The sequence below is a fragment of the Agrilus planipennis genome, unplaced genomic scaffold, assembly GCF_000699045.2.
Source record: "Agrilus planipennis isolate EAB-ADULT unplaced genomic scaffold, Apla_2.0 scaffold413, whole genome shotgun sequence".
Taxonomy (NCBI): domain Eukaryota; kingdom Metazoa; phylum Arthropoda; class Insecta; order Coleoptera; family Buprestidae; genus Agrilus; species Agrilus planipennis.
The window spans coordinates 17,139-43,543 of NW_020439080.1; the positions used below are offsets into that span (position 1 = coordinate 17,139).

Consider the following 26,405-nt stretch of genomic DNA (forward strand, 5'->3'; position numbering starts at 1 on the left):
CGTATCTTGTTCTTAATCATATTTTTTTTTTTTTTTACAAATAATGGTCCATACTACTATCACAGATTTTAAATTATACCGAAATTATAATACATTTATCGATTCTTGATGCCCACAACCCTTTCAATCGCAAATCAATTTCACAATTCACTTTCTCGCCCTTTTGTTCCGCCATTGTGTTGCAACGCAATGTGATCAATCGTGCGTCTTACCATGCACACAGACGCATACACATTACATTTAAAAAATAACCATCTTTATAACATTATTAACGGGTACACCCATCACACGAAGCTTTATTCATTTATTTATATAGTTTTTTGTTAATTACAACAATTCCTTATGCCGGTGGTTGCCGAATCAGCTCGACAACGTATCTTGTTCTTAATATACAATATATAAAATTACACATCACGTAGTAAATCTAATGCAATTTTCACTGCTATGTATATTTTTGTTTAACACAGAAAATGTCGGTAAGCAATAAAAATCCAATACTTTAAACATTATATACAAATACGTCGAACATATGCGAAAGATAATAAAATTGAGTTTACTTTAAGCTCGGATTCTTACTTTAAAAACTGAATAAATTTTTATTTGCATTTGCAATGTATATACATACATGCATGATAATAATGGAAGAAGCGTACTACCCATATGATAAATTGTATCGTACATAATACTCCCGTTTTAATTTGGATTCCTTGCGTGGCTGATGCGATTAAGGCGATAATTTTGCATGACCCACTCGCTGTTTTCCTATTAAAACAATATAAAATTCTGGGAATTCTTGGTTTCATAATTATGCGAATCCATTTTCTACATAATTATAAAATTCATTTTCAATTAAATATTGTCGGGGTTCAATAACTTATATTAAAATAATCTATTGCAAAATCGCACTCACCGTAAATGAAAAAATACTAACAGATATTCAAAAAATCGACATTAGAAAAAGAAGTTTTTAAATAAAACAACTGAATAAATAAAACGTACATAACAATTGTATGATAAGGCATTCGATAACGATATTTCCGTTAGTCATAGAAAAACGCCAAAACAAGAAGAACTAAAAGAAAATATTCAGTTTGTCCAGTAGGTATCTTATTTTGGAAAAACCGAGAACCATTAAATTTGTTGTTTTATTTAGTTTGAAGTATTAGACGTACTGGGATAGTGGAACATTGTGCCGCTCGTGATGCCGGCAGAACGGATGGCCGGTTTTGGTGGCAATTTTGGGGTGACCTGTCCCGAATTCGACTCATTAATAAAGCGTGGAGATATATTCGACGGTTGAACAGGAGCACTAAAAATAGTAGTAAATTACAGAAAAAATTATTATTACACATTTTTACTTATTTAAAACTGTTTTTTTATATTTCCGTTAAATATTATAAACAATAAAGAAAGTAATTGCTACCTTGAAGCGCCGTTGGTGTAGCTCAAATTTCGAGGAGGAAGGTGCGGATGCAGCGTTGATTGCCTTCTTATGTGCAACTGGGACGTGTATGTTGGATTTAATCTTGGCAACGTATTGGGAGAGAAATTTAAATTCTGAGAAGGATACGGCAGGCTGTTGTGATGAGAATTTGGGGAAACGGTCGCCTCCCTTCGCGGTGGTAATGGCGGAGGTGGCGGAGAAATTTCTTTCGAAGAAACGGCAAGCTTCGCCTAAACAAATATAACGTACATATGAATAAATGTTATTATTAATTACTAATTTCTACTTCTACGTGGAACGTTTCCTTTACCTGATGAGGAGAACTTATTTCGACGCTATCTCTTCTTCGTCGCGGCGGTAATGGAGGTGGTGTCGAAGACAAACAAGGACTAACGGGATCGATGGTTGGTAAAAATGGGCCAGGAGATGATGGACTATGAGGGCCGGGACTGCTAGGGCCGCTGGTGCCGCAGTAAGTGGGCGACTGATTGATCTTTTGCTGTTGGCTAAAGATAGAAAATTATTAAGAACATTCATCAATACATTTTAAAATGTTTATATTAATAAACTAGCTTTTAACCGTGTCTTCGTATCACCCGGCAATGTTAATTCCAGTTGTTTAAAATAAATATGTACAATTGCTCTAGTCAATAAATAACTAAAAAAATGTAAACTGTATATTTTAAAGAAAATTACTTAATGTTTTAGGAACTTCATTGAATATAAGCCTAGCCATGTTTCGGTTTATTAAACTAGTAACGATTTCACTTCTATTACTAAAAAAAAGTAGAGTACATAGTTCGTTCCTGACACCACCTCTTTATGTCTGTAAAGTCCCATCGAAATGGGTTCGGCCGTTTCGAAGATTATCTCGCAAAGAACGACAAAATATTTTTTGAAGGGTCGTTTCTCTATCTTACGATTAGTTAAATACAAATAATCATATGAGCTTAAAAAAATGCAGTTATTTCGATATTACACATAGACACTTCAAATTTATATTTATAGGTAAAGCAAATAGAAACAAAATTTGTACTCTTTGTCGATTTCGTATGTCAATTTAACTCCCTTCGTACATTTTCGTTGCCATTTCCGCGACAAATGTTTTTTTTTAGAACATACTACCTTCGTTATAAAAATTTCACTTGAAAACGAAAAGAAAAGTTACATGTGGGGAGGAGCGGGGGCTATTCCGCCAAGGTTGCCTCCACTAACAAACATAGAATCGACGCGTGGATTGATTGGAGGTGGAATAACGAATGAGGAACTGCGAAATGACGCAGCCGACACGATCGAACTAACGCTAGGGCTCCTACTGTGACTGGGTTGGAACCAATTAATCAAAGGTGTTGCAGCTGCTGGCGATATTGGGCTTAAAGTGGGACTATTCTGACCTCCGCTGTTTGTCGGTATCTGAACCTACATAACAATTAAACAATTTATTATTGTAACTGTTGATGTTTCTTTTAGCAAAATACACATGCAAAAAGTAATGATAAAAGAAATCAATTGCGATTAAGCAACGTAACCATTTTTTTGCAGAAGATAACTTGTTCTAACTACAATCATTATATATTATGAATATTTCACTTAATTATGCCACAAAATGATAATAAGAGTGCTTTTAACATTAGAATGTAGTTGGTTACCTGTGCAAAAACGCTGAAGTCATTATCCGACTTGGTACCGCCAATGTCGTCCGTCGCTTTAACACTCACTGCTTCTTCTTGTTTTGTGGTCACAACGCCGGTGACATTTGGAATATTATTGGCGGTACTTTGAACGGACTGTTGATTCTGCGAAAGTGGAGCTGTAGTCGTTGTTGTGGTCATTGTAGATAAGGTCGACATTGGACCTACCACCGCAACTGCCGTCGCCGTTGAAGAAGAGGAAGAAGAAGCAGTCATTCGTGTGATTTTCGTTTTTATGCCTGGACTTTTTAAATTTAAATTTGGCCATTTTCGTGGAAACTTGGGCAATTGACGACATTGACGTGGCTCAATTTCCATCGATTTATTATACAAGTAGTTACTAATGTCCGTATCGTTCATATCACCGAAAGGATTTAAATTTTCCAAGAAATGCTAATGAGTAAATAAACGATTACATATTATATATATATAGGTGTACTCATATGTGGATTACAAAATACTCACTCTAATTTTCGGTTCAACGCTAAAGCAGTAGGGTTGATTTTGATATTGTTGAATTTCGCCCGTAATGTCCGCCACTTTTCGTCTTTTAAAGAAATTTATCAGTTGAGTGTTGGGCAGAAAGTCAGGATTACCTTCTTCTAGGTGCAAAATGTTAGTCAAGTAGAGTCCCAAGAAAGGCACGCAAGGCGGATTTATCGACCTGAGTTTCTCCTGATATCTCTTCAAGTGGTCGTCCGTTTTCCAGTCTTCAAATATTTTCTTTTGGTTTTGGGGTAAAGCCTGTAAAACGGGCATTATTTAAACAACATGATACAATAAATGATAAATTCAATCGACAACGTACGTTAAATGTAAATTTTAGACGATGAACAGAAGCAGAACTGAGAGCCGACACGAAAGCTAAAACTGCATTGAAATTGTTCAAATCTTGCAGAACCATCATTATTTCGATTATTCGACTCAAAACCGCCACCCTTTCTTCAAAATTGTCTGTTTCCACGATATTTTTTTCGAGCCATCGGGTTACCTACGTGAATAAAATATTGTCTTTTAATTTTACCAAAATCGAAATAAATAAAAAGAAAATTACCGTTGTGGTGTATTTCATCATACGAAGTAGATTAGGGCTCGTCACTTCTTTTTCTTTTTTCGTCCACACAGAACCGACCAGTTCAGAGGGTTTAACGGTTCGATAAATATCAAATTCGAGAAGAGTCAGTTGTCTAGCAATTTCCACAGGATGAAGAGTTAATATTCCGTACTCCTCTTCGGACACCTGATGATGCCATTCTATGGGAGGTGGCAATTCGTCGAACGCAAACTTTATATGCCTCTGGTTGTCGGGCTCCGACTAGCATACGTCAAATTAAAATTTACTGCTCAACATTTAAAATTTATCCACCCATACCTTTCTCTGAACAATTTTTAGAACGCTATCGACCCACTTCTTCATACTCTTTCCATTAACGGATTCGAGGAACTCGTGCAATTTTTCCAAAAGGCTCGGGTCGCGCTCGAAATCGTAAAAGTGATGATCGACCCAATGTCTCAAAACATTCAACACTCTAAAAAAATACCAAAAACATCAATAGCAATATATCGTAATTTATTATAAAAAGGCTATGACTTTCCTCGGCGTTACCTGGAAAGGATTGGATATTCGGACTTGATAGCCATGGTCCAGGATTAATTCTTCAGCTTCGGCGATTCCACGAATGACACCGACCGAAGGAAGAAAAGCCAATCCTGAGCCACCGCCATTATTTTATTTTACTTTATATTGTAAATATTACCTGAATTGTACCGGTTGACAGTACTCCTTTCGGTAACGTTTCCAATCTTCACGTTGAGAATAGACCATAGACGGGTCCGGTATATTGAACCGTTCGATGAGTAAAGCCAAAAGATCCGAAGGAGCGCAGAAACTGCGAAACGTTGTTAGAAATGTGCGAACAAACTTCGGATCCGCGTAAATGTGATACGTTAATCGTTCAACCAATTTATACAAAGTGGCTCCCTAAAATAATAATCGAAAGATAAAATGAATAATGAAGAAAGATAATTTTGTTATTACTTTTATAAGAGGAACTCCGCCGTTCTCTCTCTGTTCCAATATTATATTGTCTTTGGAATCTGGTTCGGCAAATTTGTAAATTTCAGGAGAGGGCAACTTCAGCGGATGTTTCCGCTCGATGTCCGAAAGAATACCGTCCAATATTCGTTCGAGCATTGAACGTGTATTCAGCATGACGAGATCGGCCATCCATGAGTTTTTGTCTTCGGCGTTTTTCGCACACAACGTGACGGCTGGCTGTATTCTAGGCGATATTTCGAACGAATTCTTTAATTCGTCAGTATCCGAATGATCAATTATTTCGACTTTTCGAATAAAAAATCTTTCTTTAATTCGACATTCGGGATGACTGAGATGAACCGAACTTTGTCGTCGCGAATTTGGTTTGCACAATATCATCAGACCGTCAAATAGAAACACTCGTCTGTCTGTCAGTCTCTTACCCGAACTCACTTTTAACAAAACATCCTCTGAAATTAACGTCGATCTACGCATTAGATACAAGTGCAAATGTATAAGTAAATAAAAAAATCACATAATATAACACCGACGGCCTACTTTCGGTAAATATGGAATTTGTTGAATATTCTACAACTTTAAGCTAGTAGCAGCTACTCAGGTGAACTTGGTGAAACAAATATAAATAATGTAAAAAACTATACATTATTAGCGATTGAAGCGCTTTCCAAAGTTTTAAATAACTCTTGTAATGCTCTTAATATTACACGTAATAAGTGACCAGTGGCCAATTTCCAGGCTTAGCGCTCCATAAAAAGGAAAACGTCGCAGTAAGACCGCAAATGTATGCCCTGCGTTTGTATACGGGTCTACGCAACTTGTTCGTATTTGGAATGTTGGCGCGGATCTCAGAGCATGCGTAAAAAAATCAGGATCAATGTGAGATTAAATTTGTGACACTGATATCAAAATGAATTTTTGAAATATTTTAAAATGCAAATTGAATTTTGCAAAAACTATTTTACCGATTTTCACGAAATTGTGAGTGTAACTTACGTATGTATTAAAGGAACTATCGATTTTCGTCGCAAAAAACCTATTGCTTCATTTGATTGTAAGCACATTGAATTATATGACGAAAATGCGATAAAATGTAACGCTATTTTTGATTTTGATATCGTTATTACTTGTTATTAATTTGAATTTGTGATAGTATTAGAAATTGATGTTACATCAAAGTTGTCTTCATCATCCATATATATATATATATGGATGATATATATCAAATTATGTCTTACCTCTGATGAATTCGTTACAACATTGACCGATATCCTTCGTGTCCCAATTCTCAACAATCCGCTGAAGTTCGTGGATTTTGTCGAGAGCATTCTGTCGACGGACTCGGGCATTATAAGGCGGAATTGCGTTTAATCGCTGTAAATTTTGTGCGCTAGTATACGACGATAGTTCGGTGAAAAGTGGTTTAAGCAGGCCTTCCACCTGCTCCAAGGTCTCCTTATCTTCGACCGATTCCGACAAACATTTAAGCAGCTTGATGTGCTCCAAATAACAAAAGCAGTGCTTAATTGGACCGAGAAGTAACGCTGGAAGATAATACTTGAGGGCGAGACGCATTCCCTGGCCGGCAGTTGCTAAAGTGCTGTTTATATCGGGACGTGACAATAAATTGTTCAATGTATCGCGACAGGATGAAGTCATAACATCATGTGCGTATTTGCTGTACACATCGAATTCAGCCGCTTCCGCTAACTCTATAATTAAAATAAAAAGAAAAAGATACAGTTATGCAATGGAACTACTGAAACACAGGTATACATGTACGTAGTTGATATCATGTGCGAACCTTCAAAACAGCTACCAATATAAGCCATTTGATCCTGTGCCATTTCCATCACGTCCTCCAAACTTCCGAGTAACGTTACAGTTAATTCGTAAATGTCTAGAATATTTGAAAAAATACAGTCCAACTCTTTTTGTGTAACGTTCAACTTTATTATTTCTTCTCTGGAAAAAAAATTTAGTGTTATGAAAATGTTTTAAAAGTTGTTAAAACATATTTGAAAGATTCTAACCTAAAAACCCTTATCACCATGTGTAACTCCCTAAGGTACTGTCTTTCAGACGCCATCAATTCCCTGACTACCTCCTCATACGTGAGGCTTGTTCGCGGGGCGGGGGGTAATACGGGAGGCTCACTGAGTACTCCGATGTTTCCACCGCCTTCATCTTGATAAAACATGTCCATTAAAGCCTAACGAAAAAAATTTTACAATTAAAACAGACACGTATTTGCTAAATTAAACGACTAGAAGACGTGAAATACAATAGAAGAAAAGCTTAAAAATCTAAATAAAAAAATAATAGAATAATTAAATTTTTACGTGCAAAAAGTATAAAAATCTATCAATTTTTTTATTTCGTTGCTTAATACGAAACACATATTGTACGGAATTATATGTATAAGAAAAAACTATTGAATGTTAATCACAGTGAATATATTTGTGTAATTTATTTTTCGCTTAACTTTAATTAATATGAACGACGGCTACGTTTCATAACTTGTATATATATTGCAGAAACAGTTGTAATAAACTAATTCGTGCTTAAGCGTCAATCAAAAAATTTTCATGCAAACTCAACCGCCAAATAAAAAAATCATATGAAGCTTTAATAATGCATATTGAAAAAAACAATGTACTTGAAGTATATTCGCATTTTATTGTCTATTATCGTTAATTTTTAATTTTTGCCAAAGATGTTTTAAATAACGTGTGATGGCTTAAACTAATATTGTACAATACGTAATATATCTTGTACGTTCACTAACACTACATACTTTTGGACATTAACAAAAATTAAAATTTAAATTAGAATGAAAGAGGATATTATGATTTTTATCGTTAAACTCAATGAATCGTCTACCTACCATGACAGTGGGCTATTTAGGCCAGGCATGAAAAAGCAGAAGCATATTAAAAACATTAACGATTAATATTACATTTATTACATGGAGCACGTGGCAATGGTGTTCTGAGATAATAAAAATAAATCAAAAAATTTGTGTGCCTTCTTAACTGCACCGTACATAAATAATAGCTTTTTTGCTCGTTCAACAGCATATTCACAACAGCCAATAGTTAGTTAATCGTATGGCGAATTTTTTATTTTTAATCATTGCACGTTTATCCGATAGCCTAGGCTACGAAAATTATAAAAAAAATACATGCAAGTAATAATTCTTTTTAAATATTCATAAACTTACAATAAAATGCCACGAAAAGTGTGCAAACGGGCGTACACAAGCCGTATTCATATCCCACGGGGGGGGGGGGAAATAGATAAAATGTCATCGTCTAATGTTCCTCTACACATTAAATTTTGATTATACTCTCAGTTTGATGAATATATTCCGAAGATACTGTTCAATTTGTTTTTTTGCTTTAATTTAATTTTTTTGATCAATGTTCTTTAAGATTTAAACAAAAAATTATTGTTACGTGTTTTCTTGTTTTTGCAATCACCAGCATATCTACTGACCATTACTGGATTTTCTTACTGTGTGTCCCTTTTACCGACTAAAAGGTTACCTGCCTACTATTCTATTACACCTGTTGTATGCATTTGGATTATTGGTTGTTACCAAAAATTACACAATCTAAATAATTAATTGGTTAACTATTTCAGTGACCGTCTTTTTTAATACTAAAATCCTGAATAATTGCAAAGTCGTTTTTTCATACATTTTTTTTTTTAGTAAAATGAATACTGCTTGAAAGTGTGTCATTTTTATCGAGATAATTTCATGGAAATCACTTTAACATCTATTTATGTACCTTACAGTAACATTGTGAACACGGACTAAAATATATAAACAAAACACTCATTATTAAAATGCATCAGTAAAATAATCTTACTTTATCAGCATTCATTGAAATTTGCACATCCTGAAAAGTGATTTCCACATGTTTTATATGCTTCACATAGTTTCCCGCCAGCTTAAGAATGTCCGCTGATATGTATTCCAAGACAGCAACCAAGAAAAGGGACACTGCAGAATCCACCTTGTATAACAACACCTCCTGAAATAATAAATCATAATATACTTATTAACAGTACATAAATATCATAATATAATCATCATAAGGTCGTCAGTCCTAATCCAGACTGATCCTAACCCGAGCTAATTTCCGCATTTCCCGAAAACTTCCTTAACAATTTGTGAACAGTAAAGTAACCTACGTCTACGTCTACTCCTCTTAACTCCCGTTTCTGTTTCTAAGAAATAAAAGTATATTATTACCTCTCGGAATTAAAACTGTTACTGTGAAAAGTAGTCAAACAAATGCAATAAAGATATTTAATCGACTACCAAATGATTTAAAAACTCTGAAAAATTTAACCACAAAGAAAATAAAATTAAAAAACGGTTGCAAAAAACATCTACCAACAACTACAAATTTCTATTTTAATTAATTATAGTTAAAGAAAAAAGAAATGATGTCAAACTTTATGCAAATTTAAATTTTGATTGTTTCTCATTTTTCTCTTATTTTTTGTATTTCTAGTTATTAAGTTAGATATTAAAATTGACCGATCCTACTGCGTTTACTTCTGTAGGGTTTACTATCTGATTACATGTGTAAACAACTAGTAATCACAAATAAATGTCTTGGACTAGCCCATTATGCCTGAGAAGGTGTCCTAGCAACCTATCTTGCTTATTTCTTATTGACTACCATAGAGTCCTCTGTTCTCCTTTCAAACACCTCTTCATTTCTAACCTTCTCAATCCACGGTATCCTCATCATTCGCCTGTAACACCACAACCTTTTCCTTTCTGCCGCGCCCAACGTCCATGTTTCGCTCCCGTACAGCGACGCGTTACGGACATACACCTCTGATAATCTTTTTGGAATTTCTAAATTAACCGTTCGTGAGCACAAAAGTGACTTCTCTTTGTTGAAAGCGACTCGACCCTGCGCTATCCTCTGTTTTATATCTACACTGCTCCTTCCATCCTAAGTTATCTAACTTCCTAAATACCGAAAATCAGCCATTTTTTCGTCTCGTATCTTTATATTCGCTCTTTACCTACTATTTCTTTCCTTGCATATGAGTATTTTTGTTTTACTTTTATTCATCTTCATTAAATACTGTTTTGTCAATACCACTTCCATTTTATTTAAGGCTATATTTAACTCCTCCTTGCTAGATACTAATACTGCTACATCATCTACAAATCCAAGCATACTAATCTCTTGCCCCTGTATTTCTATCCCTATAGTTGTCCTTCTTGTAATGTTGATCGCATCTTTGATGTATAAATTAAAAAGTAACGGTGACAGTGTGCAATATCACAATGAAAATTTCAATCAAAAATATATTATATTGAAATAAATTCAATCAATACTTACTTTTTGTAATAAATTGTGAATTCTGTCAACAGGTAATACTGATTTCTTTTTGCCTCTTTCCAAAGCTTCTTGTGCTTCTTTAAGAGCCCATTTATCGATTGGTGTTGGAAAAGTATTTTGAACACGATATTCCACATCCTAAAGCGTAATCATTCTTTATAACGTATTGTTGGTATAAGATATGTACACCTACTTGAACAGTATGGGGACTAGGCTTAGCACAAAGCATAGCCAGCAGTCTCAAGCATAAACTTTCTACGTAATCGAGAGCATCGTCCTTCGCACCTAAAGAAGGATGAACCTGTTCTAAAACCTAACAAAAATTTCAATTACAATAGCCAAACTTTAGTTAGATTGACAATGTTTTTACTTTTTTTAAAGCTGCTACCAGAACGCCTTTCCACTTGACCGAATTTTCTTCTGATTTAAAATCATATGTATGGTCTCCCACATTCACAATATTCATATTTAAATAAAAAAATCACCTTCAGTAATAAACACATAAAATTGTGAACACACTAACTGCCATTGTATAAAATTAAGGATTATTTCGTTTAATGCAAATAAATAACTGCAATTACTCGTCACCACTTTTCTCGTATTTTGCACATATATTTTAGTTTGTTATATAAAAGAAAATTAAACATCACGCAATTCATTTCATTAATTAATCACTGTTCTTGTACATAAATACAACCCGACACGCCATATTGAACTAAAGTGGCCATTACTCCATTAGCATTATTATTACCTGTCAACTTGTCTGTTGTCTACTATCCTTTTCTACGATAACAAAATATCCCTAAACTATCCAATTTTATCTCTTTTCGATATTTACATTTGAATTTGATTCTGCGTATTAATCGTTCCAATGCAATCGATAAAAGTTAGTTTTTGTTTTTGGCCATGATAAAGTCTAATTGGTTTTTATCATTATAAAGGTCGGACTTATGGAGTTTAGAATGAGAAACTAGAAAAACATCTACCTTGGGAGATGCCTATGCGAGATACGAGTACAATTTCCAACTCGTGTATAATTAGCCAACATAAAATAACAAAAATCAAATTTCGTAAATTAAATCTGTGCCAATCGTTCGTGACATTTTTATTTTTGACTAATAAATTTAATTGGTGAATTGGCGCCAGCTCAAAGGTCATCGGCAATGAATGTATATATATATATAAATAACATATAGTTTATACTGTGCCGGTGCGAAGTGAAACTGCTGTAATGCTGCTGTATATAGTTTATACTGTGGTATGAGTATGAGCAAGTATCAATGAATGACAAATTAGTTTAATCTATGGAAATTAGTCTTCATCAGTCTTCACGATGGATTTAGCTAAAATGTCACATCCAAATAAATTATGTTTGTGTAAATGGTACTTTAAAGGTACGTAACTCAATAAAGGATAGATGTAACCATTACAGATGCCGTTATTGTTTTAGCGGGATTTGCACTCTTACCGTTTCTATGGGCCATAAACAGTATATGGTTTTTTAAAGAAGCTTTTTATAAACCTCCTTTTGAAGAACAAAAAGATATAAAAAAATGTAAGGACAGTTTCTTGTTTAGTAGTACCCAATACGCATTTTTTCAATTACATTAATTTTTAATTATTTTCAAAATCCCTGCATTACCTACTGTATTTAAACTATTTGTCCCTATTTTGATGGATTAAATACCCTATCACAATACCTCTAATGTAATAATGTTACGGTTAATTTTAACTTTTCAGTTGTTGTACTGTCTGCTGTTGGAACTTTAGTATGGATTATAATAGTTATTGGCTGGGTTCTCACTTTTCAACTTAATAGAGCGAAATGGGGTGAATTTGCTGACGATATATCGTTTATAATTCCATTGGGCAGACCCTAAACATCACCAATATGCAATAAAAACTATATCAAATAAGTGAAGATAATAATATGTATAATAATCGTCTGTCGATGTTGTTTGTTTACCTTGTTCGTTTAGTTATAGCGATTTGTTGGAATGTGTAGTTCATAATGTAAGATAATTTTAAAACATCAATCGAACGTTCACATAACAAAGAAAAAGATAAATTCAAAATTACAGTTATATGACAGTATAATTTAAATCACTATTGATCACATTAGTTTTATCTATGAGACTAGTAGTTCCAATAAATCACAAAAGTTGTATTATCTATGATTATTGTGCTACAGTTCAGGTGGTCTACGTTTAAATTATCTATATGTCTATCTATGCTATACGTCTTCAATTTTGTGTTTTTTTTGTGGTTATGTAGAATAGGAAATAAGTAATAGTAATTATTATAAAANTGGTCATTTTCTTTTCTAATCGTGTCTATTTCACCTTGACAAACTATGGGACCACCTGTAATAATTATATATTTAAACATTACATAGTATTGTTACATAAATACACTTATCGGACTATCTACCTTGACCAATTAATTCCAAACGCAGCTGCTGTATTGTCTTTTTCAAACGATTTATCTCTGCAATTTTTGGATCTTGATTGACAATAGGTTTATTCTTAATTTTTCTTGCTCTATCAGCATATCGCAAAGTTGATAGCGTCTCTTCTAGATTATAATCAGCTGGACTAACGCAAGCAATCATTAATGTGATGCTATTACCTCCAAGAGAATCTAAAATTTACACATTTCAGATCAATAAATAAATTAATTAATTAAATATATTAAATGATGTGCTTACAATAACATAATAAATGAACACAACGTTTAGCTATAAATTGCGTATCTTTGTTATTATGAGGTTACAACAAATTATTTTTTTTACTTATTTATTTGTTTATTTTTCACCTTTTAATAGTCTTGTCAAATTGCTGTCTCTGTAAGAGATATAACCCGCTTGCAGTTTTTCATCTCCCAAAGCAGATATGACATTTCCAAGGGCAAGTAATCCCTTATTTATATTTATGCCTTCTTTAAAAGTTTGTCCAGTTGCTCCAGTTTTCTTTGATCTTTCTGAACCGGCTAGATCTACCAAATGAAACTTTGCAGCCTTGTTTTGGTTACTGAAATTGATTTTTCCTCTGAATAGTTAAAAAGTATTATAGATTAAATTTTTACCTGTCATCTTTCTTTTGCATGCATAGGTTAATGGTAAAAATTGCATGACTACGACTACTTTGGGCATTCATATTAGTGGATCCCACTACCCGAGACAAAGAACCGATTCTTAAAAACTCCAAAGCTTTATGAGCACTATCAACGGTTTCTTCTGTTAAGTTAGGAATCAATATATTTTTTCCGTCATCTCTAATTTCGACATTACACTGATCTTTCGGTTTTTTTGACAATAAATCGTACAGTGTCTCCTGATAAAGTTCCATAAACGTTACCGTTACAGTAAAATCATAAGAAAAATTATCGCGGACGTAGGTAAAAATGTCGTGTATTGCCCGGGGTATAATTCCCATTTCACCCTCACCATCATAACAAGTACCCATGGTATAAGTTTTTCCAGAGCCTGTTTGTCCATAAGCCAATATGGTCACATTGTACCCCTACAAAAAGCATAATAAGCTAAACAGCTAAAGTTTTTTTGTATTATTAAACCTTAAACAAGTTGGTAATTAACTTCTTGGAACAACTGTTGTAAAATTCTTCCTGTGTTGATTCACAATCGTAGACGTAATTGTATGTGAAGGCTTTATCTGCCACCTGAACTTGTTGTAATGAAGGTATAACTTCTAAAACATTGTTGCATCCTCTAGCTATTTCTGACTCGACCAATGGCCTGATTCGTACAGCAACCTTTACCGAATCGTTACAGTCTCGATCGTTGTTTGGTTCGTTCATCTAAATTGTTGGAAATATATAATATCAACTACAAACTACAAATTTGCATTTATTAAAACCTCCAGCTATTTATTTAAACCTGCCAACTAAGGATACAATTTCTTATTATAAATTATCAAGCAAAATGAACAAAACCGACTCAAATAATGGTAGTACCGGCTTAAAACTCAAAAAGAAGAATCGTTTTTTCGAAATACAGTTATTGATATTATATTGAGCATTTCAAATACGTATTAGTCGAAAATTTTAATGAAGTACAATTATTGCAATTTGGGAAGGGCCAAATAATCAATTTAAAAGAATTACTTATTAAAATTATAATTGCCCAATATCGTTTTCGATGTTCACTTCAAAAATACAATTGCACCAATTTTTTAAAACTGAACAACCGATTCTTAAACTTATAAACGTACCTTTCAGATCAAACGAAAATGAATCAAAAAATTCTGTTACGTTTAACGCCTCCAGCAAACATCCGAAACTGGAAGAAAAAGAGAAGAAAACGTCGTGCTTTCGTGTTCGACCGTTACAAAGTTTTTGACATTTAAAATTGTTCTTTGGGCGATTGCGCAATGGGAAATTTTATGTGATTGGTTCATTGGTTTTTGGTATAGATGCATAGAGGTATAAAATAATGTAGATAACCATAGATAATAGGTAGGTATAACCAGGATCGGACTTTTAATATTTTGAAAATAATTCTTATTCATGTTTGACACAAAAAGTCCATTAACATTTTTCTTTGCACTCAAAAATGAAAATAGAATGTAAAGTAGGATGTCTGTGTGAAGTTGGTAAATGAATTTTTTTTTTCTACATTTTATGGATAAGAAAACTTTTTCGGCTACTATGATGTGCACCGGTCAACGACTCAGCTCAGTACTATAATGGTACTATCTCAGTGCTCTTAGTAGTAAATTACTAAGTTTACTAAAGACTTAGTTCGGCCTAACACGCCTATTACGAATTCAAATGTTTAGTATGAAATAGCAAATAAAATTTTCGTTTCACTTTTCCTTATAAATTTTAAATCTTTGGTGTTATGTCCATGTAATGCAACTTCAATTTCCTTCAACATGCTCTCCTTTGTTACTAATAACAGTCATATTACTCCATTTTACGTCGTCAAAAGCAACAAAACGTTTTTCATTCAACTCCTTTTTCATCCTATGAACAAGAGGAAGTCTAAAGACCTAAATCTCGAAAATAGGGCGCATGGATTTATTAATGTCAAAAAGTTTACAATTCTTTCGATCTCCTAGTAGAAGTCTGAGCACAAGCTGTATTGCCTCTCTTCACAACTCAAATCAACATCAAGATGCACATGAACATACCTGAGGATTGAATAATTTCCGTTGAATAATGAAAATTATTAAAAACGTCCTTAAAACATGTTCAATAGTATGTTTGTATCTTTATCAGTTAATTATGTAAATAAGTTAAAAAAAAAAAAAAAGACAAAATTAATAACAGTAATGGTACATTTATTGGTCTTATTTTTCCCTATCTGTTATACATTTTTCTACATATTTTTTTTTTTTTTTACAAATAATGGTCCATACTACTATCACAGATTTTAAATTATACCGAAATTATAATACATTTATCGATTCTTGATGCCCACAACCCTTTCAATCGCAAATCAATTTCACAATTCACTTTCTCGCCCTTTTGTTCCGCCATTGTGTTGCAACGCAATGTGATCAATCGTGCGTCTTACCATGCACACAGACGCATACACATTACATTTAAAAAATAACCATCTTTATAACATTATTAACGGGTACACCCATCACACGAAGCTTTATTCATTTATTTATATAGTTTTTTGTTAATTACAACAATTCCTTATGCCGGTGGTTGCCGAATCAGCTCGACAACGTATCTTGTTCTTAATATACAATATATAAAATTACACATCACGTAGTAAATCTAATGCAATTTTCACTGCTATGTATATTTTTGTTTAACACAGAAAATGTCGGTAAGCAATAAAAATCCAATACTTTAAACATTATATACAAATACGTCGAACATATGCGAAAGATAATAAAATTGAGTTTACTTTAAGCTCGGATTCTTACTTTAAAAACTGAATAAATTTTTATTTGCATTTGCAATGTATATACATACATGCATGATAATAATGGAAGAAGCGTACTACCCATATGATAAATTGTATCGTACATAATACTCCCGTTTTAATTTGGATTCCTTGCGTGGCTGATGCGATTAAGGCGATAATTTTGCATGACCCACTCGCTGTTTTCCTATTAAAACAATATAAAATTCTGGGAATTCTTGGTTTCATAATTATGCGAATCCATTTTCTACATAATTATAAAATTCATTTTCAATTAAATATTGTCGGGGTTCAATAACTTATATTAAAATAATCTATTGCAAAATCGCACTCACCGTAAATGAAAAAATACTAACAGATATTCAAAAAATCGACATTAGAAAAAGAAGTTTTTAAATAAAACAACTGAATAAATAAAACGTACATAACAATTGTATGATAAGGCATTCGATAACGATATTTCCGTTAGTCATAGAAAAACGCCAAAACAAGAAGAACTAAAAGAAAATATTCAGTTTGTCCAGTAGGTATCTTATTTTGGAAAAACCGAGAACCATTAAATTTGTTGTTTTATTTAGTTTGAAGTATTAGACGTACTGGGATAGTGGAACATTGTGCCGCTCGTGATGCCGGCAGAACGGATGGCCGGTTTTGGTGGCAATTTTGGGGTGACCTGTCCCGAATTCGACTCATTAATAAAGCGTGGAGATATATTCGACGGTTGAACAGGAGCACTAAAAATAGTAGTAAATTACAGAAAAAATTATTATTACACATTTTTACTTATTTAAAACTGTTTTTTTATATTTCCGTTAAATATTATAAACAATAAAGAAAGTAATTGCTACCTTGAAGCGCCGTTGGTGTAGCTCAAATTTCGAGGAGGAAGGTGCGGATGCAGCGTTGATTGCCTTCTTATGTGCAACTGGGACGTGTATGTTGGATTTAATCTTGGCAACGTATTGGGAGAGAAATTTAAATTCTGAGAAGGATACGGCAGGCTGTTGTGATGAGAATTTGGGGAAACGGTCGCCTCCCTTCGCGGTGGTAATGGCGGAGGTGGCGGAGAAATTTCTTTCGAAGAAACGGCAAGCTTCGCCTAAACAAATATAACGTACATATGAATAAATGTTATTATTAATTACTAATTTCTACTTCTACGTGGAACGTTTCCTTTACCTGATGAGGAGAACTTATTTCGACGCTATCTCTTCTTCGTCGCGGCGGTAATGGAGGTGGTGTCGAAGACAAACAAGGACTAACGGGATCGATGGTTGGTAAAAATGGGCCAGGAGATGATGGACTATGAGGGCCGGGACTGCTAGGGCCGCTGGTGCCGCAGTAAGTGGGCGACTGATTGATCTTTTGCTGTTGGCTAAAGATAGAAAATTATTAAGAACATTCATCAATACATTTTAAAATGTTTATATTAATAAACTAGCTTTTAACCGTGTCTTCGTATCACCCGGCAATGTTAATTCCAGTTGTTTAAAATAAATATGTACAATTGCTCTAGTCAATAAATAACTAAAAAAATGTAAACTGTATATTTTAAAGAAAATTACTTAATGTTTTAGGAACTTCATTGAATATAAGCCTAGCCATGTTTCGGTTTATTAAACTAGTAACGATTTCACTTCTATTACTAAAAAAAAGTAGAGTACATAGTTCGTTCCTGACACCACCTCTTTATGTCTGTAAAGTCCCATCGAAATGGGTTCGGCCGTTTCGAAGATTATCTCGCAAAGAACGACAAAATATTTTTTGAAGGGTCGTTTCTCTATCTTACGATTAGTTAAATACAAATAATCATATGAGCTTAAAAAAATGCAGTTATTTCGATATTACACATAGACACTTCAAATTTATATTTATAGGTAAAGCAAATAGAAACAAAATTTGTACTCTTTGTCGATTTCGTATGTCAATTTAACTCCCTTCGTACATTTTCGTTGCCATTTCCGCGACAAATGTTTTTTTTTAGAACATACTACCTTCGTTATAAAAATTTCACTTGAAAACGAAAAGAAAAGTTACATGTGGGGAGGAGCGGGGGCTATTCCGCCAAGGTTGCCTCCACTAACAAACATAGAATCGACGCGTGGATTGATTGGAGGTGGAATAACGAATGAGGAACTGCGAAATGACGCAGCCGACACGATCGAACTAACGCTAGGGCTCCTACTGTGACTGGGTTGGAACCAATTAATCAAAGGTGTTGCAGCTGCTGGCGATATTGGGCTTAAAGTGGGACTATTCTGACCTCCGCTGTTTGTCGGTATCTGAACCTACATAACAATTAAACAATTTATTATTGTAACTGTTGATGTTTCTTTTAGCAAAATACACATGCAAAAAGTAATGATAAAAGAAATCAATTGCGATTAAGCAACGTAACCATTTTTTTGCAGAAGATAACTTGTTCTAACTACAATCATTATATATTATGAATATTTCACTTAATTATGCCACAAAATGATAATAAGAGTGCTTTTAACATTAGAATGTAGTTGGTTACCTGTGCAAAAACGCTGAAGTCATTATCCGACTTGGTACCGCCAATGTCGTCCGTCGCTTTAACACTCACTGCTTCTTCTTGTTTTGTGGTCACAACGCCGGTGACATTTGGAATATTATTGGCGGTACTTTGAACGGACTGTTGATTCTGCGAAAGTGGAGCTGTAGTCGTTGTTGTGGTCATTGTAGATAAGGTCGACATTGGACCTACCACCGCAACTGCCGTCGCCGTTGAAGAAGAGGAAGAAGAAGCAGTCATTCGTGTGATTTTCGTTTTTATGCCTGGACTTTTTAAATTTAAATTTGGCCATTTTCGTGGAAACTTGGGCAATTGACGACATTGACGTGGCTCAATTTCCATCGATTTATTATACAAGTAGTTACTAATGTCCGTATCGTTCATATCACCGAAAGGATTTAAATTTTCCAAGAAATGCTAATGAGTAAATAAACGATTACATATTATATATATATAGGTGTACTCATATGTGGATTACAAAATACTCACTCTAATTTTCGGTTCAACGCTAAAGCAGTAGGGTTGATTTTGATATTGTTGAATTTCGCCCGTAATGTCCGCCACTTTTCGTCTTTTAAAGAAATTTATCAGTTGAGTGTTGGGCAGAAAGTCAGGATTACCTTCTTCTAGGTGCAAAATGTTAGTCAAGTAGAGTCCCAAGAAAGGCACGCAAGGCGGATTTATCGACCTGAGTTTCTCCTGATATCTCTTCAAGTGGTCGTCCGTTTTCCAGTCTTCAAATATTTTCTTTTGGTTTTGGGGTAAAGCCTGTAAAACGGGCATTATTTAAACAACATGATACAATAAATGATAAATTCAATCGACAACGTACGTTAAATGTAAATTTTAGACGATGAACAGAAGCAGAACTGAGAGCCGACACGAAAGCTAAAACTGCATTGAAATTGTTCAAATCTTGCAGAACCATCATTATTTCGATTATTCGACTCAAAACCGCCACCCTTTCTTCAAAATTGTCTGTTTCCACGATATTTTTTTCGAGCCATCGGGTTACCTACGTGAATAAAATATTGTCTTTTAATTTTACCAAAATCGAAATAAATAAAAAGAAAATTACCGTTGTGGTGTATTTCATCATACGAAGTAGATTAGGGCTCGTCACTTCTTTTTCTTTTTTCGTCCACACAGAACCGACCAGTTCAGAGGGTTTAACGGTTCGATAAATATCAAATTCGAGAAGAGTCAGTTGTCTAGCAATTTCCACAGGATGAAGAGTTAATATTCCGTACTCCTCTTCGGACACCTGATGATGCCATTCTATGGGAGGTGGCAATTCGTCGAACGCAAACTTTATATGCCTCTGGTTGTCGGGCTCCGACTAGCATACGTCAAATTAAAATTTACTGCTCAACATTTAAAATTTATCCACCCATACCTTTCTCTGAACAATTTTTAGAACGCTATCGACCCACTTCTTCATACTCTTTCCATTAACGGATTCGAGGAACTCGTGCAATTTTTCCAAAAGGCTCGGGTCGCGCTCGAAATCGTAAAAGTGATGATCGACCCAATGTCTCAAAACATTCAACACTCTAAAAAAATACCAAAAACATCAATAGCAATATATCGTAATTTATTATAAAAAGGCTATGACTTTCCTCGGCGTTACCTGGAAAGGATTGGATATTCGGACTTGATAGCCATGGTCCAGGATTAATTCTTCAGCTTCGGCGATTCCACGAATGACACCGACCGAAGGAAGAAAAGCCAATCCTGAGCCACCGCCATTATTTTATTTTACTTTATATTGTAAATATTACCTGAATTGTACCGGTTGACAGTACTCCTTTCGGTAACGTTTCCAATCTTCACGTTGAGAATAGACCATAGACGGGTCCGGTATATTGAACCGTTCGATGAGTAAAGCCAAAAGATCCGAAGGAGCGCAGAAACTGCGAAACGTTGTTAGAAATGTGCGAACAAACTTCGGATCCGCGTAAATGTGATACGTTAATCGTTCAACCAATTTATACAAAGTGGCTCCCTAAAATAATAATCGAAAGATAAAATGAATAATGAAGAAAGATAATTTTGTTATTACTTTTATAAGAGGAACTCCGCCGTTCTCTCTCTGTTCCAATATTATATTGTCTTTGGAATCTGGTTCGGCAAATTTGTAAATTTCAGGAGAGGGCAACTTCAGCGGATGTTTCCGCTCGATGTCCGAAAGAATACCGTCCAATATTCGTTCGAGCATTGAACGTGTATTCAGCATGACGAGATCGGCCATCCATGAGTTTTTGTCTTCGGCGTTTTTCGCACACAACGTGACGGCTGGCTGTATTCTAGGCGATATTTCGAACGAATTCTTTAATTCGTCAGTATCCGAATGATCAATTATTTCGACTTTTCGAATAAAAAATCTTTCTTTAATTCGACATTCGGGATGACTGAGATGAACCGAACTTTGTCGTCGCGAATTTGGTTTGCACAATATCATCAGACCGTCAAATAGAAACACTCGTCTGTCTGTCAGTCTCTTACCCGAACTCACTTTTAACAAAACATCCTCTGNTAGTAATTATTATAAAAGATTAATATTTATAATGTTAAAAATTAGTCAAATTTATTCGAAAATACCGCAGAAAGCTTCTATTGTACAACTGTATCAATATTTGCGACAATATGCGTCCGCACCCGTTTCTGCTGTTTCAAAACTTCAAGTAAAGTCGCATGAAACGCATATAGAAGGCAGTTCTTCGACAAATTTAAAAGTCAGTAAAATAACATCAAAAAATCCACTAGTTGCAGCAGCATTTGCATCCTTGGGTTCTAAAGCAGTTGAAGAAATAAAAACTCCAAGAACGGACGAACGAATTAAAGGTGCACAGACTGTTGAAGAATTACTAAATTTGTCAGAGGGAAGTGGTTTGTCGAGAAGATTTGCTTTAAAAATAGTATCAGTTTTAGCTGACTGGTGTACAGATGATAAAATTCAGTTGTCTGATTTTGATAGGGATCCCCGCTTTGTACGTTTATGTAAAGTTTTGACAAAAAAACCGAAAGCCAATTTGACACCTCACAATGAAGATTTGACTATGGTGGTAAATATAACAGCTGATGATGAAGCTGCTAGACTTATTAATGGTTTAACAATACCGCAAATGGTTCGTGTGGTAATGCTGTTGGCATCTAAGAAAAGAAGATCAGTTTCATTATTAAGGTCCATCTCTTTCAATATCTCACGAAGCCAAGAGCATTTAGATTTAAAGCAGTGTGCTGACCTTCTGTTTGGAGCAGCTTCATTAAATTATATAGACGACATTTTACTAGATAAGATTTGTCGTGATATTTGCAGTCAGTTAAAAGAAAATAAAAGAGGAAGTGCAGTCATTGGTTCTATATTAACAAGCCTTGGTTTAATTAGATATAAAGACCCAGTTGTGTTAGATGCAATAACTGAATGGGTTCTTTGTAATGCAGAAAATACCAGAGCCCAAGATGCTTTTGCCCTGTTTTTAACATTAGCAATCACTAATCATCGGTCTGAAAAATGGGAGAAGCTAAACACTGTCTTTGTTTCACAGTTATCACAGAAAGATGCACTCAAATTGTCAACATGGTTAGATTTTGTGTGGTCTTTGGTGGTTTTAGAACAGGCAACAGACAAACATATAGAATCAGTCTTAACCGACAGTTTTACTCAAAAAGTTGAAATAGAATTCCAAGTCCCACATAAACTAAAAATTTTGAATATCAATGCTGCTGCTAATTTACTGTACAATGATTACAAAGGATCAAAATTAAGTGATTCTTCAAATATATATAGTGCAGTTCCATTACAATCCAAGAACAAGAAAGCCCTTGCAGCATCCATCATTGAGACGTTAGGTAATCTTTTTCCACTTGAAACTTATCTAAAAACTAATGTAAATACAGGATTAGGATTACTTATCGAAGGAGAATGCTTGATAGACAGAAAGGGGAATCCTCTTCCCTTTAATAAGAAGTCAGATGAATGTATTAGAGTAGCTGTAGTGGTGTATGATTTTCATGATATGTGTAGAGGAAAAATCGAACCGACTGGAATGCATCATTTATTTGAAAGGTTACTACATGCTGAGGGATACAAAGTACTTGCAGTTCCATACACCGAGTACAACCCTCACGATAAATTGGTCCAGAGGATACAGTTTTTAAAAAACAAATTTAAGGCAATTACTTGATTTATTTATTAAATGAAATCAGAAATATAGTATGATTGCTAAATTAATATTTTTAATGAAAACACCATAAGAAATACATTACAAAAAATTGTTTAATTAAAATTTACACCGTCGCGCTTATTTATTATTGTTGCTGTTGTAAAATAAAAAATACCTTAAAAGTGCAATTTTGTCGTTTATTTAATCTATTTATTTTAATTATAACTTGACAAATGAAATTTATAAGGAATGCAAAAGCCAACATTATTTTCGGAAGCAGAATTGTTATTTTTTTTTTTTTAATAATTAAATTTCTAAAAAGCTTGTAATATTCATGTAAATAATGAACATTTGAAAAAATGAAACATAAAATTCTGAAGCCTTTTAACCTTTAAGACTACTCATTCCCGCTCTCATTATCTCGTCGACAAGAAGGAGATTACTGGCAATAACTGAACAGGAATTGATAATCTGTTTTTTTACAACATAATTATCGAAAATCCCGGCATCTTTCGGATTAATCGGTTCGCCTGATGTCAAATCTAATCCAATGGGTTCAGGATTTACTCGGGATTCCTCCTGTAGTTTAACTATCGTATCCTGATGATGATAATGAGTGATGTACACATTCAATACATGTGAAATTATAGAAAAATTTAAAACAAACCTGAGCATCATATCCGGAATTAACCGCTAGCACTTTAGGAATAATAAGAAGAGCTTCAGCATATGCTGCAATCCCTAGGCGTGCTTTTCCTTTTACTTCGTCTTTATATTCCATTAATTCTTTGTATGTAGTTATTTCAAAGGCCCCAGCACCTAAAATAAAATACCTATTTTACAACAATTTCCAAGAGAGTATTTTAAATCTTACCCGGTATAAGCGCCTTATCTTCAACAGCATTATTGATGGCTCGCAGACCGTCGCGGACGGCGTCCTTAATTTGTGCTAAGGTATGTTTATTAGGACCTTTCATCAGTATCGTTACTGAATGTGGATTTTTGCATTGCTCCACAAATGTAAATTTGTTTTCACCCAAGACATGCTCGTAGACCAAGCCAGCAAATCCCAGATGTGATTCGTGCAAATCATCCAAATGATTCATGGCAACGCCTCCGCAAGCCAACGCCAATCGTTCCATGTTGCGTCGCTTTGCGCGACGAAGGGCTAAAATGCCTACAAAAAGACAAGACTATGAAATAAATGAAAAAGTAACTCAGTAGTGGTGGGTAGAAAACATGTGCCCGCTAAGTAAAGTTTGCAGTGGTAAACCGCCCATTTTCAGTTATTTATTCACCTTCTTTTGCAAGCATGTCAAGACTAAAGGGGTCGATTCCCTTCTGATTGATAACAACGAAAGATTTATCAGTACCATCACATAATTTTTTCTTGAGAGCAATTACTTTCTTTACCCGCTGATCAATGAATTCTCTTTCTGCTGACACCAACTTTTCCCTTTCTTCGGCCGTTTTATAGAAAAAGCCAGAATTGACTTCGCTCTTTTCGTACTCCATGCTCACATTACATGTTAATATGTACGCATTCTTTACCTGCTTTGGCATATCCGGATGACGGGCGCCATGGTCCAAAACAAGTCCTTAAAAAATAAGTATAATAAACCAATAATTACATGTTTATGTTCATCAAATTAATTACCTTTTACAAGTTGAGTGTCACTTGCAGTTTTGTGTTGCATTTCCATCAATTCAATCATATGTAAATCGACAGGTTTATCTTCTTGGCGTATAGCTAATATGGCATCTACACAAACATCTGTCAAGATATCAGCTAAAATTGGATGAACCTGCAGAATAACAAGTTAATTCAGAATTAATTTATTATAGTCACTAAAATTAAAAAAAAAAAAAATGCACTTTATAATTTCATTTTGATAAAACTTTCATATTTCAGTTTTTTCGAAAGCATTTCCTTTTTTTTTAAAGACTGAAAAAGGTTCAGTTATGAAATATCCACATGAAAAATTTTCAATTTTCTTTGTGAATATTTGAAAGGTAGATAACCTCTTATGTAAATTAGCTTACTTTTGTTCTGAGACTAGTTCTTGCAATATCCGTAAGATTTTCTTTATTTATTATAATGGGAATTTTGATTTTATCTAAAATTTGTAAAACTTTCTGTCTTGCCATATCAAAACCTTCAGTGATTATTCTTGGATGTACGCCTTCAGAAACATAAATGTCAGCCTGCTTTAAAAGTTCTCCAATTAGTAAAACTGTTGAAGTTGTACCATCTCCGGTAATATCATCCTGAGCAGTTGACGCTCTAGCAATTAGAGAAGCCGTGGGATGCTGTATTTGCATTTCATGAAGCAAAACATTACCATCTTTAGTTATCTTAATGTCACCGGCTCCTGATACCAGCCTTATTATAAAACAAAAAAAATTATCTATTAAGTAAAATCCCTATAGTTTTGTTGCATTTATTTATAATGGAAAAATGAAATTGCAGAAACATGTGCTTACATTTTGACAGTTCCTTTGGGTCCCAAATTACTTTTCATCACATCTTGAATTCCTTTCGCTGCCGATATATTCACAGCAAGAGCTTGAGCTGCTCTAGCAACCTCAGCTTTGGGATTCAATAAACTTATTGCTGCCATTTTTAATAAATCTTGCAAGTTTATCAATAAATGTTCCTCCTGGTAGGATTGAAACAAGAAACAATTCGCCCAGGGTTGCCAAAGCGCATCACCGCTGATTTTCTTATTTCCAAATTCTTTATCGAAATTTCCCTACATCTTCCCGACATGCTGACAACCATAATAATCTTAGAATTCCCTACTCATTTTTCTCATATATTACTCATGTGAAATAACTGATCGGTCCGACGTAAAGGCCAATAACTAAAAATAAATTCGAATCTTAAAAATATAATGCAAATTATAAATATTTTTTNTTCGATTACTTACTTCACATGTAGTACCGAAAATTTGTGCACTTCGAATGTAAGAAGTTAATAAAACGAAATTAATTGGTCCGGTATTTTGGTAAGAGTAATAAAAATAAAAAAGTAGCTATGGGCGCCCCACTTGAAAAGGCTCTGGCGGGTCATGAAATCGTCAAAAAGTTTAAAAACATAGAAACAAAGCAAATTAAACCCAAATAGGCTTACAGCTATTGAAAATCTGCGCCTTTAGGAAAAATCTTGCTACACCCATGATAGTAACTAGTAAATAATACCTAATACAAGAAACTAATAATGTAAAACAAATGCAAA

At 34.2% G+C, this 26,405-nt stretch overlaps 6 protein-coding genes across 10 annotated transcripts; 2 read left to right on the top strand and 4 right to left on the bottom strand.

Moving 5' to 3' along the window:
* Positions 1-14: 14 nt before the first annotated feature.
* LOC108743280 (protein son of sevenless) lies at positions 15-11,290 on the bottom strand. Its single transcript, XM_018478796.2, has 18 exons — positions 10,937-11,290; positions 10,760-10,879; positions 10,567-10,704; positions 9,067-9,231; positions 7,225-7,403; positions 6,996-7,156; positions 6,430-6,903; positions 5,174-5,643; positions 4,893-5,116; positions 4,508-4,664; positions 4,190-4,450; positions 3,944-4,126; positions 3,601-3,879; positions 3,094-3,528; positions 2,613-2,863; positions 1,755-1,950; positions 1,424-1,674; positions 15-1,309 (listed from the first exon to the last, which is right to left on the bottom strand). The coding sequence occupies exons 1-18, from the start codon at positions 11,030-11,032 to the stop codon at positions 1,150-1,152; spliced, it is 4,200 nt and encodes a 1,399-aa protein (XP_018334298.1). The 5' UTR covers positions 11,033-11,290; the 3' UTR covers positions 15-1,149.
* A 518-nt stretch (positions 11,291-11,808) lies between these two features.
* On the top strand, positions 11,809-12,512 carry LOC108743283 (gamma-secretase subunit pen-2). Its single transcript, XM_018478800.2, has 3 exons — positions 11,809-11,960; positions 12,017-12,121; positions 12,307-12,512. The coding sequence occupies exons 1-3, from the start codon at positions 11,900-11,902 to the stop codon at positions 12,444-12,446; spliced, it is 306 nt and encodes a 101-aa protein (XP_018334302.1). The 5' UTR covers positions 11,809-11,899; the 3' UTR covers positions 12,447-12,512.
* A 90-nt stretch (positions 12,513-12,602) lies between these two features.
* Positions 12,603-23,299, top strand: LOC108743267. 4 transcript variants are annotated; one of them, XM_018478773.2, is made up of 3 exons: positions 12,603-12,856; positions 21,538-22,853; positions 22,902-23,299. In XM_018478773.2, exons 2-3 carry the CDS (start codon positions 21,569-21,571, stop codon positions 23,186-23,188), a joined length of 1,572 nt encoding a protein of 523 aa, XP_018334275.2. In that variant the 5' UTR covers positions 12,603-12,856; positions 21,538-21,568; the 3' UTR covers positions 23,189-23,299. The 4 variants fall into 4 exon arrangements, with proteins under 4 accessions (XP_018334275.2, XP_025833122.1, XP_025833123.1 ...); XM_025977337.1 differs by having other exon boundaries at positions 12,603-12,873; positions 21,555-23,299; XM_025977338.1 differs by having other exon boundaries at positions 12,603-12,860; positions 21,542-23,299.
* LOC112905261 (chromosome-associated kinesin KIF4-like) lies at positions 12,703-14,914 on the bottom strand. The gene is made up of 6 exons (XM_025977341.1): positions 14,796-14,914; positions 14,140-14,382; positions 13,651-14,087; positions 13,381-13,595; positions 12,997-13,206; positions 12,703-12,929 (listed from the first exon to the last, which is right to left on the bottom strand). Exons 2-6 carry the CDS (start codon positions 14,380-14,382, stop codon positions 12,703-12,705), a joined length of 1,332 nt encoding a protein of 443 aa, XP_025833126.1. The 5' UTR covers positions 14,796-14,914.
* Positions 15,859-21,529, bottom strand: LOC112905260 (protein son of sevenless-like). The gene is made up of 11 exons (XM_025977335.1): positions 21,064-21,529; positions 20,783-21,006; positions 20,398-20,554; positions 20,080-20,340; positions 19,834-20,016; positions 19,491-19,769; positions 18,984-19,418; positions 18,503-18,753; positions 17,645-17,840; positions 17,314-17,564; positions 15,859-17,199 (listed from the first exon to the last, which is right to left on the bottom strand). Exons 1-11 carry the CDS (start codon positions 21,460-21,462, stop codon positions 17,040-17,042), a joined length of 2,796 nt encoding a protein of 931 aa, XP_025833120.1. The 5' UTR covers positions 21,463-21,529; the 3' UTR covers positions 15,859-17,039.
* LOC108743266 (T-complex protein 1 subunit zeta) lies at positions 22,719-25,895 on the bottom strand. 2 transcript variants are annotated; one of them, XM_025977339.1, is made up of 7 exons: positions 25,652-25,895; positions 25,211-25,550; positions 24,825-24,972; positions 24,466-24,765; positions 24,042-24,344; positions 23,835-23,986; positions 22,719-22,886 (listed from the first exon to the last, which is right to left on the bottom strand). In XM_025977339.1, exons 1-7 carry the CDS (start codon positions 25,786-25,788, stop codon positions 22,839-22,841), a joined length of 1,428 nt encoding a protein of 475 aa, XP_025833124.1. In that variant the 5' UTR covers positions 25,789-25,895; the 3' UTR covers positions 22,719-22,838. The 2 variants fall into 2 exon arrangements, with proteins under 2 accessions (XP_025833124.1, XP_018334273.1); XM_018478771.2 differs by lacking the exon at positions 22,719-22,886 and adding an exon at positions 23,351-23,767.
* Positions 25,896-26,405: the final 510 nt, after the last annotated feature.

Excerpts from the sequence above, each read along its gene's own strand:
- LOC108743267 (XM_025977337.1), top strand. The coding sequence starts at position 21,569 with ATGTTAAAAATTAGTCAAATTTATTCGAAAATACCGCAGAAAGCTTCT.
- LOC108743283 (XM_018478800.2), top strand. The coding sequence starts at position 11,900 with ATGGATTTAGCTAAAATGTCACATCCAAATAAATTATGTTTGTGTAAA. Across the intron at positions 11,961-12,016 it reads GTGTAAATGGTACTTTAAAG|CGGGATTTGCACTCTTACCG; the intron begins GTACGTAACTCA and ends TTATTGTTTTAG. Across the intron at positions 12,122-12,306 it reads ACAAAAAGATATAAAAAAAT|TTGTTGTACTGTCTGCTGTT; the intron begins GTAAGGACAGTT and ends TTAACTTTTCAG.
- LOC108743266 (XM_018478771.2), bottom strand. The coding sequence starts at position 25,788 with ATGGCAGCAATAAGTTTATTGAATCCCAAAGCTGAGGTTGCTAGAGCA. Across the intron at positions 24,345-24,465 it reads TGACATGCTTGCAAAAGAAG|GCATTTTAGCCCTTCGTCGC; the intron begins GTGAATAAATAA and ends GTCTTTTTGTAG. Across the intron at positions 23,987-24,041 it reads AGATAAGGCGCTTATACCGG|GTGCTGGGGCCTTTGAAATA; the intron begins GTAAGATTTAAA and ends ATTTTATTTTAG.
- LOC112905260 (XM_025977335.1), bottom strand. The coding sequence starts at position 21,462 with ATGATATTGTGCAAACCAAATTCGCGACGACAAAGTTCGGTTCATCTC. Across the intron at positions 20,017-20,079 it reads TGATGAAATACACCACAACG|GTAACCCGATGGCTCGAAAA; the intron begins GTAATTTTCTTT and ends TTATTCACGTAG. Across the intron at positions 19,419-19,490 it reads GCGTTGAACCGAAAATTAGA|CATTTCTTGGAAAATTTAAA; the intron begins GTGAGTATTTTG and ends TTTACTCATTAG.
- LOC108743280 (XM_018478796.2), bottom strand. The coding sequence starts at position 11,032 with ATGAATATTGTGAATGTGGGAGACCATACATATGATTTTAAATCAGAA. Across the intron at positions 9,232-10,566 it reads TTCACAATTTATTACAAAAA|GAGGTGTTGTTATACAAGGT; the intron begins GTAAGTATTGAT and ends TTATTATTTCAG. Across the intron at positions 5,117-5,173 it reads GCGGAGTTCCTCTTATAAAA|GGAGCCACTTTGTATAAATT; the intron begins GTAATAACAAAA and ends TTATTATTTTAG.